This window comes from Pollachius pollachius, assembly GCF_949987615.1.
Source record: "Pollachius pollachius genome assembly, chromosome: 3".
NCBI classification, from domain to species: Eukaryota; Metazoa; Chordata; class Actinopteri; order Gadiformes; family Gadidae; genus Pollachius; species Pollachius pollachius.
The window spans coordinates 38044718-38059717 of NC_136936.1; the positions used below are offsets into that span (position 1 = coordinate 38044718).

The 15000-nt window shown below is 48.1% G+C and overlaps 1 protein-coding gene across 1 annotated transcript in view; it reads left to right on the top strand.

Annotated features, from left to right (window-relative positions):
- il1rapl1a (interleukin 1 receptor accessory protein-like 1a) overlaps nucleotides 1-15000 on the top strand; it is a gene marked incomplete at both ends in the record, with an annotated part of 143067 nt that overhangs the window by 48044 nt on the left and 80023 nt on the right. Inside the window, 2 exons of the mRNA XM_079731332.1 lie at nucleotides 5242-5428; nucleotides 7895-8048. Of these exons, the coding sequence (XP_079587458.1) occupies nucleotides 5242-5428; nucleotides 7895-8048 (341 nt within the window). The remainder of the gene's footprint in view (nucleotides 1-5241; nucleotides 5429-7894; nucleotides 8049-15000) is intronic.

Genomic DNA, 15000 nt, shown 5'->3' on the forward strand with positions numbered 1-15000 from the left:
ACACACACACACACACACACACACACACACACACACACACACACACACACACACACACACACACACCATTTTTAGACTTATGCGTCTGTTTTGGCATCAATTAATCATTGATCAGTAATGTTGATTGTGTACAACGATATGTGAGGGAAGTTAGTAAAAAACAGTTAATAAATAAAGGTAATTGGGATAACAAAGAACGGTAATCACTTCAAAGTTGTGAGCTGAACCATCCAAAAGATTGTGAGTTAGAAAGAGACATTTGAATGACATTTGATGAAAATGTGTGCGTAGGTGTTTGTGTCAAAAAAAAGAGCGGTAGACAGCAGATGTAGTTCACAGGGAACACTCAAAGATAGATGCTTTCTCACAAAAACACTGTTACAACACCCAAGCACAGGCAACCACACACACCTGCAACACACTGGCATGCACACAAAACACACACACACACACACACACACACACACACACACACACACACACACACACACGCACACACACGATACACATACATACACCCACACCCACACACACACCTACACACAACAACAAAATAAACACACAAGCTTTTAAGTGGGGCGTTACAGGGAGATGAACGAGTAATTATGTGGCGGTAACTTATTAACCTTTACGGTGGAGAACACTCCCCAGAAAATAAACGGCTCATTGCAGCTCTTCATTTCAGTTAGCTTTTCTTTTTTTTAACAGACTGTTAAAGACCTTAAAGAGCCATAAAGGCCATGGAAGGATCAGTTGAGTTGTGTTTGTGAAGAGCTTGTTTGGCTATGGGTGGTGTCACCACGAAATACAGCACAACTAAATAGACACAAACATTTACAGAAAACAGCTTTACGTTAAATCAATGGCTGGTTGGGCTCTCTTTGATTATTACCAATTCATGCAAACAAGGGACTATTCAACCCCCCCCCCTCCGCTTGAAATTCAGAGCATATTGTACCAATTGTCCATGGCGTGACACTTGTAAAGAAAAACAGATGCCTCTAGGTTTCTGGTTTCTTCGCAGTGCTGGTTCCATCTGGGGAGATTTGAAACGTCTCAGATACACTACGAGAGATTTGCTTGGGAGCTAGAAATCAATTGTCTTTTTGTTAAAGGCTAAGCTTTTGAGTCACATTTTACCACATGCGACCCCTCTTTCCTGCGACTCCCTACAGAGAGAGAGAGAGACGGAGAGAGAATCCTCTCCACGGTCTGGCCTCCATTTTCTATTCCGAGCTGCAAACAAACATCCATTTGTTCTCCACCATGGACGACAACAACCGGGCTGACCTGCTTAACGATCTCAGCACACAGTCGTGTGATAATATATTCTGTGTATGCTCTGTAATTGCCAAAAACCCCATCACTGACAGACCCAATTAAAAACATATTAATGTCGATGAGGATGGGGACGTATGGGCTAAGGGCTTTGCATGTTTCATGTGTGGAAGAGGACACAATGTGGCGTTCTACCTGCCAACTCTGTGGAGTTGTCAGATACGCTTAGGGTTAGATATTATACACTGCAATTCATATTTTCTTTTTTGTACACATTTGTGTACCATTAATGCAGAGATTTAGATTGACACTTGCGTTCACATTGTGCATGGTATGTTGGTATTCCTGCCATGAGCTCACCTCAGCTTTGTGTTTACGCCCTCCATATCTTTTTCCTCCGAATGGGCTATGGGTACACAACAAAATGTGTGAGTGTGTGTGTGTGTGTGTGTGTGTGCGTGCGTGCGTGCGTGCGTGCGTGCGTGCGTGCGTGCGTGCGTGCGTGCGTGCGTGCGTGCGTGCGTGCGTGCGTGCGTGCGTGCGTGCGTGCGTGCGTGCGTGCGTGCGTGCGTGCGTTGTTTATCTGCTGCATACCAGTGTTTGCATGCACCAGTGATGCTAGTGTGTATGCACCAGCAGTTATCTTTGTCCTTCTCTGCCTGGCAACTTAAATCTAATCGCTAGGTTTCACGTGAAGGTGACTTGATTTACATAGCAATTTCTCCATGTTCTCTCCTCCTCCCTATCTACCTTTGTTTCGTGTTCATCCTTCTCTCTTTTTTCTGTTTCTGGTTGGTTTGACTCCTACGCTCAGATTATGTCTCTCTCTCTCCCCACGTTTTTTCAACTCATACAACTCATACAAACGCATACTTTCTTTTCTCTCTGTCTCTCTCTCTTTCTCCCTACCCTCACCTCTCTCTGTCTCTTTGTCTCTCTCTCCCTCCCTCTCTCTCTCCCTATATCTCTCTCGGTTTCTCACCCTCTTTTTTCTTTCCATTCTCCACCATCCCTATCTCACACACACACACCTGCACACACACACACACACACACACACACACACACACACACACACACACACACACACACACACACACACACACATACACACACATTACGGCTCCCTATATGTTTGACCTGGTGAATTAATTCATACACTCCTCATAATGAGTGTGTGCTCTTGAGTGCCCGGCTCCACGTGCACTTCCTCTTCACGTGTGCTCCCTCTTCACGTGCGCTCTCCTCTCATTCGCGATTGCATATATCCAGCGTGTGGGCTAACAACGAATGGCGGCTGACGTGAGCCGCAGACTAATGTCCAATAGCCACCCTACTCAAATAGAGTGTGACAGGCAGGCAGGGACCTTGTGTCCAAAAATCCCCTCCCCCCTCCCCCCCCCCCCAACCCCTTCCTCTACCTGCAACTGCCCATCAATCAAAGCACCCCTGGCACCTTTCCCCACAATGCAACAGGACGCCTGCTGTGAATATTTAAAGCATATGGCATGCGGCATCCTGAATCCAGGGTGGGGTGAGGGGGGGCTCAGATTTCGGGACTGAGGACTGAGAGAGAGGTCATTACAGGTAATCTTGTAAACGCATCAACGTCTTTCTGCCTTTACTGCGTTACCTTTAAGGTTGTCGTGTGTGTGTGTGTGTAGTTGGATACACAGGCATGGACGGCTACAGTGTTATTTTGACAGAGCCTTGGTGTGTGTCAACGCATCCGCATGCCTGCGAGTCTGTGACGTAACGACTTACCACGCTTTGCATGCTGGGTAGGGAGAGCAGAGTCAATAATGACACAACTCGGTTTCCGCCTGCACGTGGCCTTGTTGCAATGGATTGCGTCGCCCGTGTTCCTGTTGCAGCACATTTTCTCATTCAGCCTTTCGGTCTCCTTTTCTCTGTGTCGCATTAATCCCCTGCCTCTTCCACTCTGGTCACTGCCGCGACCTGTTCCTCATCCTTCGTCCAAGGACGGCAAAACATACCTCTGCATGTATTGATCTGGTCCCACAAGTGTGTGTGTGTGTGTGTGTGTGTGTGTGTGTGTGTGTGTGTGTGTGTGTGTGTGTGTGTGTGTGTGTGTGTGTGTGTGTGTGTGTGTGTGTGTGTGTGTGTGTGTGTGTGTGTGTGTATGTCTATGCCTGTGTGTTTGGGTGTGTGTGGGCTGAATGTGCAAATGTGCTTTATGTCTCTGAGGGTCACGGTGTTAATACAAGATAGGTGACTCATTTATTGCTTCCATATCCTGAGCAGATGACATGACACATGTCATTTACAGTGAATGGCAGCATCTGGCCGGTAGTGGATTTAATGTGATGAAATTGAATGAAAGCCCATATGGCTTGAGACACGGTCTACTGGGGGGGCTGTGTGGGGCTGACTTCTGCGTAAGGCTGGGCCACGGTACACACACAGACAGGTGGACGAACGCAGAGGTAATGTTTTGCAATGGGCACAGCGTTGACACTGAGGCTTTGACCCTAATGGGGAGGGCAGCAGCGGGAGTCATTTTGAAGATGAGGCGGGGGGGGATCGGAGCCGGGGATGATGCTTATGTCGGTGTTGACAGTGATGGTGACGATGTCGGAGGTGATCAGGGTAAAGGAAGAGATTGTGCTGACGGTCATGATGATGATGATGATGATGATGATGATGATGATGATAATGATTATGGTGGTAAAGGACCAGATGGTGTTGATGACAATGGTATAGAATAAGTTGGTGTTATGGTGGTGAAGATGTAAGTGATGACGATGGTGATGATGATGATGGTGATGGTGATGACGTTGGAGATGGTTGCGAAGGTGTAGGATGGTGGTGAAGATGCCAATGAAAACAATATTGCACTGCATGTATGACTGTATTGGGAGGTGAAGGTAGGGGTGAGAGCGTGAGTGAGGGATGGGATTAGGGATAATGATGATTAGAACAATGACATTAATAGCACAGAGGGAAGCGTCCTCTAAATCTACCAGCCAATGTGTGTCGGTGAGGCGTGTGGTGAGGGAGGCGTGTTGCATCATTTGATGACTAAGCTCTCTCTCTCTCTCTCTCTCTCTCTCTCTCTCTCTCGTGCTCTACCCTGCTATTACCGGACTCTCTCTCTTTCTCTCCCTCTCTCTCACTCTCTCAGTGTCTTCTCTGATTAGCATTCCTGGATGCTCACTATAATCCACCCCCCCCCCCCCCCCCCCGCCCATCCCCACACACGCACCCCAACACCACACCATCACGACCACCACCACCACCACCTCCACCAGCACCACCACCATAAATCCAATATTGGTCGTGAGCGTGAGTCGATGACTCGGTAAAGCTGCTGAACACGTCGTTATTGCTAACGCCGGCAAACGCACGGAGGGAGGGAGATCAAGTGGAGGAGGAGTGATGAGCAATGAGCGGTAGCTCTTCCCCTGTTTCCCTTCTGTTCGTCATAGAACCGCACTAAAAAGATGCACTCAAGACTTAAGTATCTAAGCGGATGTATCTAAATATAGCCCGTGTTCTTCCCACTCGCGTACGGAAGTGCTTATGGGAAAAATGAATGCTTGACCCGTCAGTCGTGTGTGATAATCAACGATTTGTTTTGGTAAACTATGTTGAAAGCTTTGACTGTTAGCAAAGGTTAAAAAAATATGTAATTGTGAATTTAAGATCCAGCAGTCTTACGATGTTACAGCAGACCTTCTGGGGGGAGACGGCACAGAGCATGGGTCGGGAAACATAACTATCAGGGGCCAAGTTACATCTTGTTTCCTATTATAATCTGGAGCTTTTCTACCATAGAGAAACTTTGTTTGAAACCAATTTGTATAAAGCCCAGGAAACTAAAACGCCCTGTTCACCCAGAATTGAGTCTGCTAGATTATTATCAGAAGTTGTATTTGTTATGCTAATTGAAATGCAAATGTGTTTACTATTTGTCTGTGTTGTGTTGTGTTTGTTGATTCAGGAACTCCACCTACTGCATGAAAGTGTCCATGTCTCTGACGGTGGCAGAGAACGACACCGAACTCTGCTACAACTCCAACATGAGACGGACGGAGAAGGCCGAGCTCAGCAAGAGCAAAGACATCCTGTGTCCGGACATCGACGACTACGTGGAACCCGGCAAGGAGCCGGACATCACCTGGTACAAGGTAGGCATCTGGCCACTGTCTTCCCATTGGTTTGTATGTTTGTATGGGAGTCTAAATGTCTTCCCATTGGTTTGTATGTTTATATGGGCGTCAGAATGCCTTCCCATTGGTTTGTATGTTTATATGGACATCAGAATGTCTTCTCATTGGTTCATATGTTTATATGGGCGTCAGAATGCCTTCCCATTGATTTGTACATTTGTATCATATGTATGTGTTGATTTATTGTTTGACTTCCTTTTAGTTGCGTGCATCTGCCGTTCGCCTTATGTGCAATGACTTTGTATGATTTGTCTGGCGATGTAGCATGGTTCAGCGATCAGGTTTCATCTCAAATGTCTCTGTCAAGCCTTGAAAAAAAGTACATTTATTTGAAGGTTCCGGATCAGTTATGCAAATCGTCAGCGAGCGTAGGAATGGTTAAAGAAAGTGTTTGTCTGCAGTGGTGCACACGGCCAGCGCGGCAGTCGTTTAATGTGCGCAGAGATTACAAGAACACAGAGAGGTTGCACAGAGGGCGGCCATGGAGACTCTCCTAATAAACGGATACACGGAGGAGAAAATTGTACATTCTCATGCTCTTGCCCTACAGGATAAGTGAGTGTCCTCTAAATGCTCTCAGTCGCTGAAATCCATGCGTTGCTGCACCTCCTCCACCTCCTTCTCCTCCCCCTACTCCTCCTCTATGACATGGGCTGTCGCCTTCCAGGGGTCAGGTGTGGCCTGCGGACCACACAGTGCATCCTGGGAAGGGTCTGAGGCCAAACTAATCACAGGCAGATCAGCACTAGATTAGCCGGGCCGGGCTCGACCTCTAGGTTTTCCCAGAATTCAATTACAGCCCAGGTAATGACTGGGAGCGATGGAACCCGGAGTTATTTGGACCACTGCGGAGCAACGCTGATTGAATTTTAAGGTTGCCGGGAGCAACGGCGGGATGGAGTCCAGTGAGCCAGGGTTGTGTCCCTGCCAAGCGGAGAGAGGACCTGGAGAGCACAGACTGTACATATACACATATCCCCACAGATAACCATCCACGCAGAGACTTATGCACACATGCACACACATACACATACACACAGAGACATATGCACACATACACACAGACACATACACACAGAGACATATGCACACATACACACAGACACATACACACAGAGACATATACACACATCCCCACAGATAACCATCCACACAGAGACTCATGCACACATACACACACATACAGACACACATAGAGACACATACACACATACACTCAGACACATACACACAGAGACATTTGCACACATCCCCACAGATTCTCATCCACACAGAAACATTTGCACATATACACACACATACATATACATACAGAGACACATACACACATCCACCGAGACATATACACACATCCACACGGATATCAATCCAAACAGAGACATATACACACGCACATACAGACATATACACACATACACACAGATACACATGATCACAGAGACGTATAAAGATATCCACTCAGATACACATAATCACAGAGACATACTGTATACACACATACACACAGATAAACATCCAAACAGAGACATATAAAAATACACACGGATACATATACACACAGGCACAGATCCAAACATGCGCCAAGGGCACGGACGTGCACGCACACACGCATACACATTTACACACAGAAGCACCCTCTTTTACCAGAATATTCCTGATGACGATGTTGTTAGTTTCCAGTAGATAATGCCATAGAAACAACATTTCCAACACCCACACTTTCCTCAACCAGTATTGCAGGGAAGACACTCAATTCAGTGCAATAAATCTTCGTCAGATGACTATGATACGGGTTCCATACATGAGCTTATCATCATTACCATATGTGGCTTTTATGATGTCATGAATCCCAGTCCTTCCCAGTACTGAGCTGGGATGGCGTAGTGTGACCGGCATGGGGCATTTGACGCGGGTCATAACTCATGACGGAGTGAAGTGAAGGTCATGCGCGTCATCGCAGAGATTGATGCGCCCCCCCGGCCATGTGCAATATATATGACTATAGTCCTCCCTAGTCTGTTTGGTTTGCAGAGTCTGTTGTCTTAGTCTGTCTTCCCAGTCATAATTTGCAGGATTTATTCACCTTGAGACAGCTGGAAGTTCTGCAGGGTCTGAAAGTTTGACCGTCTTGTTCTTTACTGTGTGTTTGTGTGTGTGTGGGTGTCCTAATGTGTGTGTGTGTCTGTGTCTGTGTTTGTGTGCGTGCGTGTGTGCGTGCATGCGTGCGTGAGTGCGTGTGTGCATGTGTGTTGGCATGTGTGTTCATCTTTGTCTATGTGGGTGTGAGTTTGAATGCACGTGTGTTTGTTCGTGTGTGTGTATGTGTGTGTGTGTGTGTGTGTGCGTGTGTGCGCGCGCGTGTGTTTGTCTGTGTGTGTATGTGTGTGCTTTTTCGTGTGCGTGTGTGTGCGTGCTTACCCACAGGAGTGCCGCCCGAAGCAATGGCGCGCCAGTATCCTGCGGAAGAGAGACACCCTGTCCATCCAGGAGGTGAAGGAGGACGACATCGGGAACTATACCTGTGAGGTCCAATTCGGGGGCTTCGTGGTCAGAAGGACCACCGAACTCACCGTCACCGGTAGGTCCTCCCCTCTCCTCTCCTTCGCTCTCCTCCCATCTTCCCCCTACTCCCTCTCCTCCCTCTCCTCCCCTCTCCCCCCGCCTCCCTCTCCCCCTCTCCTCCTCTCTCCCCTTCTCCTCCCCTCTCCTCTCCTAGTGGATGGCTCCTACTGGTTGTTATTGTGAGGAGAAATGAGAGACTGGTTTGGATGTATTGATCAATATGTGATGTGTTGTTACAGATGTGATTATATCTGTATATGGTATTGTATTGTACCACACAAACTCTCTCTCTGTTACACACACACACACACACACACACACACACACACACACACACACACACACACACACACACACACACACCCACACACACATACACACACACACACTCCTCTCTCTCTCTCGCTCTCTCTCTTTCTCTCTCTCTCACTCTCTTTCTCTCTCTCTCACTCTCTCTCGCTCTCTCTCGCTCTCTCTCTCTCTCTCTCTCTCTCTCTCTCTCTCTCTCTCTCTCTCTCTCTCTCTCTCTCTCTCTCTCTCTCTCTCTCTCTCTCTCTCTCACTCACACTCACACTCACACACACAGAGAGATCCTAGCTACTGGGTTAATGGAGGGGCTGAGTTGGAGGCATGTGGATGCCTGGATGCCATTCCCAGCTCCAGCAGCTCTGCAGCCCACCATGCAGCGCTGAAATATTCAGGGCCACTGGCTGAGCTAAGCCTCTTCACACTGAGAGCTAAAATACGAAGACCAAGGTCACAAGATTTACTCACTCCCTGCATATCTCTCTCTTCCGCTCTAAGCTGCTGTCTTGCTCTCTGTGTCTCCCTGTCTGTCTCTCTTTCTCCCTCTCCTTCTCTCTCTCTCTTTATCTCTGTCTGTATATCTCTTCGTATCTTTTTCTTTCTCTCTCCATCTCTCTCTCTTTCTATCTCTCTCTCTTTCTGCATCTCTCTCAAACTCTCTATTTCTCTCTCCCCCTATCTTGTTCTTCCTCTGTATCTTTCTCTCTCTCTGTCTATCTTGCTCTCTCTCTGTATCTTTCTCTTTCTATCTCTCCCTCTATCTCACTACCTCTCTCTCTGTCGCTCTCTCTGTCGCTCTCTCTTTCTCTCTATCTCTCTCCCTCCCTCTGTCTCCTTCTCTCTATCTCTCTCTCCCACTATGACCCAGTGTCTCTCAAATGTCTCCCTGCGTAACAATGATGCCCCTGCAAACGAGGCACGCTCGCTTCCCCTTCGCCCGTAAGCGAGAGCTCCAGGGGCAATCGGGAGAGAGAGCGAGGGAGTGATGTGGATGAGGGGGTCAGAGGTTAGACAGGGTTTGTCTTAGATATTTCTTTATTTCACTGCTGCAGCGTAGGTCTCTGCAAGTTCAACAGCTCTGATTAGGGTTGATGGAAAGGTCAAGCTTCATTTTTATCCTCACTCCCTCCCCTCTTCTCCCCCCCCTCCCCCCGCGATCCAGACAAGACGGTCGGGCTTAATGCGTGGTGGAGCACTTTATGAATGAAGGGAATGGGACTGTGAAAACAACCTATAGGTTGTTGGCCAGGAACTGGGACCTCGGATCGAGCAGTGTTACTAGGCCAAGTGAGAACTTCTGCTGGGGGGGAAACGGCATGGAGCCTGGGCCGGAAAGCCAACACCTGAAAGGTTCAGGGCTACGCCAAGTTTCCAATTTCGCTACGGAGATATTCTACCGAAGAAAAAGTCATTCGCGCGAGTGGATGAGGCTTTCACAAGGGGATTTTAATAAATGTATTCCTACCATTCGAAACCTTTACAGACACTTTTTTGAGCAGTGGTGTCCGGACAGGGTGTTTTAGTCCTCCACCAGGCAGAGTAATCCAAACCGAGCTGGCCTGATGCATGAAGGATCGGGGTCACTCTGAATGCTGATATAGGGCTTGTCTCAGTGCGACCCACAGAGAGAGAGATATTGAAATCTATGTGGATGAGCATTTGTGTGGAAATGTATTAGTGCATGAGTCTACGTTTCTGTGTGCTTGTGAGTTTCTGTGTCTGTGTGTGTGTGTGTGTGTGTGTGTGTGTGTGTGTGTGTGTGTGTGTGTGTGTGTGTGTGTGTGTGTGTGTGTGTGTCTGTGTATGTGTTTGCGTGCATGTGCATGTGAAATTGATATGTATCTCCTTTAGTGTTTATTTGTGTGTCTGGTCATTCCTCTCCTGCGATGGGGCGGCTGATAGTGCCATGAGGTACAACGATAGACCACTTCATATCTGGCCCGGATCAAACAGGAAGATATATGGTATCAAACCTCCTTCCTCCAGCACGGCATTGCCATTGGTCGAGCCCTGGGGTGTGATCACAGACGCACAGCCCTTGGAGAGCATGGCCACCCAGGATGATGGATGTACAGTCTTTCATTCCACAGAAGAGCTTAATAAGCGTGAGGCAGGATAGGAGGTGGCTACACTAGATTTCCTTTTATCACCACCCAAATCACTGCACTCCTGTGTAGTCATTTCCGTGTAAAGTGTTGGCCCCTGGTGCACCATGTACACTGTATACACCAACACTGTAGAAACCAACACTTTAGACAACAACACTGTAGATACCAACACTGTACACACCAACACTTTATCCACCAACAATGTATGCACAAAAACTGTAGAGACCAACATTGTACACGCAAACTGTACCCACCAACCCTATACACAGGAACACTGTAGACATGAATACTGTACTTACCAACACTGTAGACACGAACATTGTACACACCAACACTGCAGACACCAACATTGTACGCAGCAACACTGTACAAACCAACACTTAGAGACTAGTGGAAGGTATCCTGCTAAATAGTGTGATTGCAAGGCCACAAGCTACTTGTGATCCAGTGTCTGATTAAATATGCATTTTTTCTTCCCAGGTATTCAGCTATCATCCTCAAACCAATTCCAAACCGTTTTAGGGAAAGTACTTCAGAAAATTCCCCATGGGAATGCATTGGAAAGAATAAATTAGGGAGGCTGAGGGTAATATTTTTCATTTTCCGTCTGATTCTAAACTCTAAACGTATCTTGCCTCTCCATTCTCCAACGTATCACACACAAAACTCGTTTCAAGCCATTTCCATGTATTCAAATATTTGTGTTAAGACAATTCCTACCTACCTATTGCAGCAAGGCTAATATTGTTCAGGGAAACACATGAACCAAAAGAGACCACATATAGATATGAGATACTACAAATCAAAGTGCCTGCTTTACCATCCAATCTGAGACTGTCGTCAGCCAAGCCAACAAACATCAGCTCAGACGGTAATCACACAGAATACACGGTCCATTTCTTCTAAACGTAGCGCCCTCTCTAAATAAAAACGCTGTGCGTCCGCCAGTGTTGTCCCATAACACTGGCGATTCGCACATTTATTGTTTCGTCCTCGCCAAGCACTTTTTGAATACGAGAGATGAGTGCCTACTGCCTGCGGATATGTTTGCAAGGTGGAAGCCTAAGTAAATGTTTGCTAGTTGAACGCCCAGGGTATTGTGCGCATTTGCCATATGTGCTTTGGCAGTATTCTAGCAGTACGTTTGTTAGCATTGTCAGCATGACCTCCGTGTTCTGTAACGGCGGTGGCCATAACATCTTTTTTTTTTGGGTGTAATAAATACATTCAGCCCATGCTAATGACAAATAGGTGAGGGGAGAGTGTTGAACGCAAGTGGCGAGAGTGTTCTTTGTTCTCTCCGAGCTTGTTGCCTGTCAACAAAGACAGCGGGGTCGTCTGTTGTCCTCGGCCGTAACAACGCCAATCCCACCGCACTCCCCCCACAAGGTTACGACGTTCCACAACAACAGGTCCCGGTTCTGTCACCCGTCAGGGCTGGGCATGTCTTCCCCGGCAGTACCCCGCCCTGAAGTGCTCCCACGTGCCGCCTCTGACGACCAAAAGGACATGCCACCGAGGTCAGGGAGACTGGTAAACTGAAGACATGGGACACAGTGCGTTGGATCTCCTCCCCTGTTTGTTGTCCTTTCTTGTGGCGAGCAGTGACTCACCCGGCCAGAGTGCAGGTGTGTGCTGCCCGCTCCCCTTGTGACCAGCAGCTGGGCCCTGGTGGACAGCAGGGCTCCTCATGGTTGACAGCTAACATGCTGAGCTCCATATAGAGCAGCAACAACACGCCAGGTGGAATTAGACTCCCTCTGCACCCCCACCTATAGTCTCGTGTGGATCTCATTATGCCACGGCAGCATGCACAGGTTTGTGATATATAGATGTAAATATAAATATATTTATATATATATATATATATATATATATTTTTGCACACACATGGTTTTCTTTCCAGATGCACAAGTGCACATACACCCACATGTGCGCCAAATATATGCACGCACGCCCTCCCCCGTGAATGCACGTGCCAACAAACACACACAAACACACACACAATCACTCAACGGTTTGGAATGCCTTAAAAGGATCCCACTGACTAAGTCATACGCCTGGGGACTCTCTACCGTGTTCCAGGTAATGGAATGTCAATGGCTCGTCAGAATGGCAGTATTCATTTTTCCTGACACCAAGGTACAATGATCTAATGCTATTGTTTAGGCCGCGTTAGTGATATACCTCCCGATTCCAGTAACTATAAAATACAGAACGAAAGGGAGGAGGGGGGGAGGTAGGAAGGTGAGGGGGTGAGAAAATAAAGGAGGGAGATAGGAAGGAAAGAAGGAAGAAACAAAGGAACAAAGAGAGGAAGGAACAATGGAAGGAGGAACAATGGAAGGAATGGACGAAAGCAGAAAGGGAGGAACAGGACAGATGTAGATAACAAAGGAAGGAAGGAAGGAAGGAAGGGAGGAAGGGAGAAAGGAACAATGAAAGGAGGGAAGACTGGTGGAAGGAATGGAGGAAGGAAGCAAGGAAAGAGGACGGAAGGAAGGGACGACAAAAGGAAGGGAGTTAGGAAGGGACAGACGAAAAAAAACGACGGACGACAGAAAGGAACAAAGCATAAAGGAAGACTGATAAAAGGTGAGGGACTAAAAGCAAAAGAAGACCGAAGATGGAAGAGCCGTGTTCCCTATCTCCTCCCACAGCAGGCTGCCTGAGCATGACTGACCCAGTGTCCCAGATTCATTAGGAATCTTGCCAGCAGCAAAAAAAAAAAAAACAACAGCCTCACCAACCTAACAGCTGTGTGCGGAGAACAAGGTGCCTGCTCCATATACAATCTATCATGTCTTATACATCATACGTTATAGGGTCGCTGGAGGTAATCTTATTCTCCATGCCTGCGTCATCTGCCCGGGTTCTCCGGCTAATAAAACTCTGCCCTATTTCAGGGGGAGCGTGGCTCGTTCGCCTTATTAAAATGGAGGCACTGCCGGAGCCACTCCTTTATTAAATCCACCATGTTGTTAGAATTATATACTCTCGCATGGGAACCGTGGGCTCATTTCCCTTAATAAACCTACACCATCATCCTCTCAAGTGGGCGTAAGATTATTTTGTTTTTATCACACCCTGTTAAGGCCATACTAGCCTTGGCTCTTGGCTCAGAGCAGGGCGGAGCGGCATCCCTGCGATCTGTGGCCGCTAATGTTGTGGTTTATTTGATAGGGCCAGGAGAATGAAGGAGGTCATTAAGTTTAACTGGTCTTAACGACACTCGCAATGGAGGCTGCCCTTTGCCGTGACCCTTCCTTGTGACTCTTTCTGTTTTATGTGCGACTGTGCCTCATACTCTTGTGTGCCTGTGGTTGTGTATGTATGTATCTGTGTGTGTGTGTGTGTGTGTGTGTGTGTGTGTGTGTGTGTGTGTCTGTGTGTGTGTGTGTCTCAGTGTGTGTGCTTGCGACAGTTTGTTTTTGTGTCTGTGCGTGTGTCGGTCCATGCTCTGTGTGTTGTTCGTCCCCTTTGGCTACACGTGTTTTTATTTTATATCTGCACGCCTGCGTGTCTCGTAACTCTGTGTGCTTGTGTTTGTGTGTGTGTGTGTGTGTGTGTGTGTGTGTGTGTGTGTGACTTGTGAATGGCGCTCCATTAGCGATGGCAGAGGAGGATCCCCCGTCCTGGAGGTGGGTGTTGTAATGGAGGTTAACTACGGCCACCACCGTTGGCCCTCCCAGATCTCCCCGATCCCACAGGACGCTTAATCAAGCACAGAGGCTCCAGCGGGTTAATAGATATGTAAAAGACACGGCGACCTCGTGCCGCCGCGCCGCCCCCCCCCCCGCCCCCCACCCTCCGCCAGTCAGTCTCGCGTTGTGATGTAAAACGTTCCTATCTCCTCTCCGGATCTCAGCGCCCTCGCAAGCGAAGTGGAAGCCAGCGGCGCGCCATAGCGCCGCGGCTAGCCTTTTGACTCGAAAGTAAGAGAATTTGTTCTCTCGCCCTCCTCTCCAGTCGACGTTAACCGCACCCTCCACCACAGACCCCCCCCCCCCCTGCCTCTGCCCCCCGCTGTAAAGCGAGTGCCTTTTTGTGTACCGTGGCAGCACTCTCATTATTGATTCATGGCAACAGCAGGTAGGCCGGGTGTTGCTGTGAGAGCTACACGGGTTCGCTCGCTGCTTGTTCTCCCTCGTCATCCTCACCGCCAGCAGGCAAGGCGCGGGGAACAACAAACCAGGGGTCCAAAAACCGCTGCCTAATAGACCAATGTGTGTACATGTTGTACGGCGTATCGCTGCCGTTTACTTTGCAGAGCCTTGTTCTCTGGCCCCGCCCTCCCCTCCCCTCCCTCTGGCTGAGGTTATAAAGTGTGCTTGTAGCCACGAGTGGCGGCGGTGATATCGGTTGCTTTTGTTTTTAATGGCGCAACTGAATCGTGGTTAGAGTTTGTATTGTTCTCCAAGGGTCCATCGGGCGGCTCCGGTGGTAATGCTACGGCGCTATAAGGCTGCATAAACGCCCCGTTGGGTTGATGTATGCAGCCTCCCCTTCCCTCTTAAGGGAGGGAAATATGACACCCAGAGAGACACCGGGGGA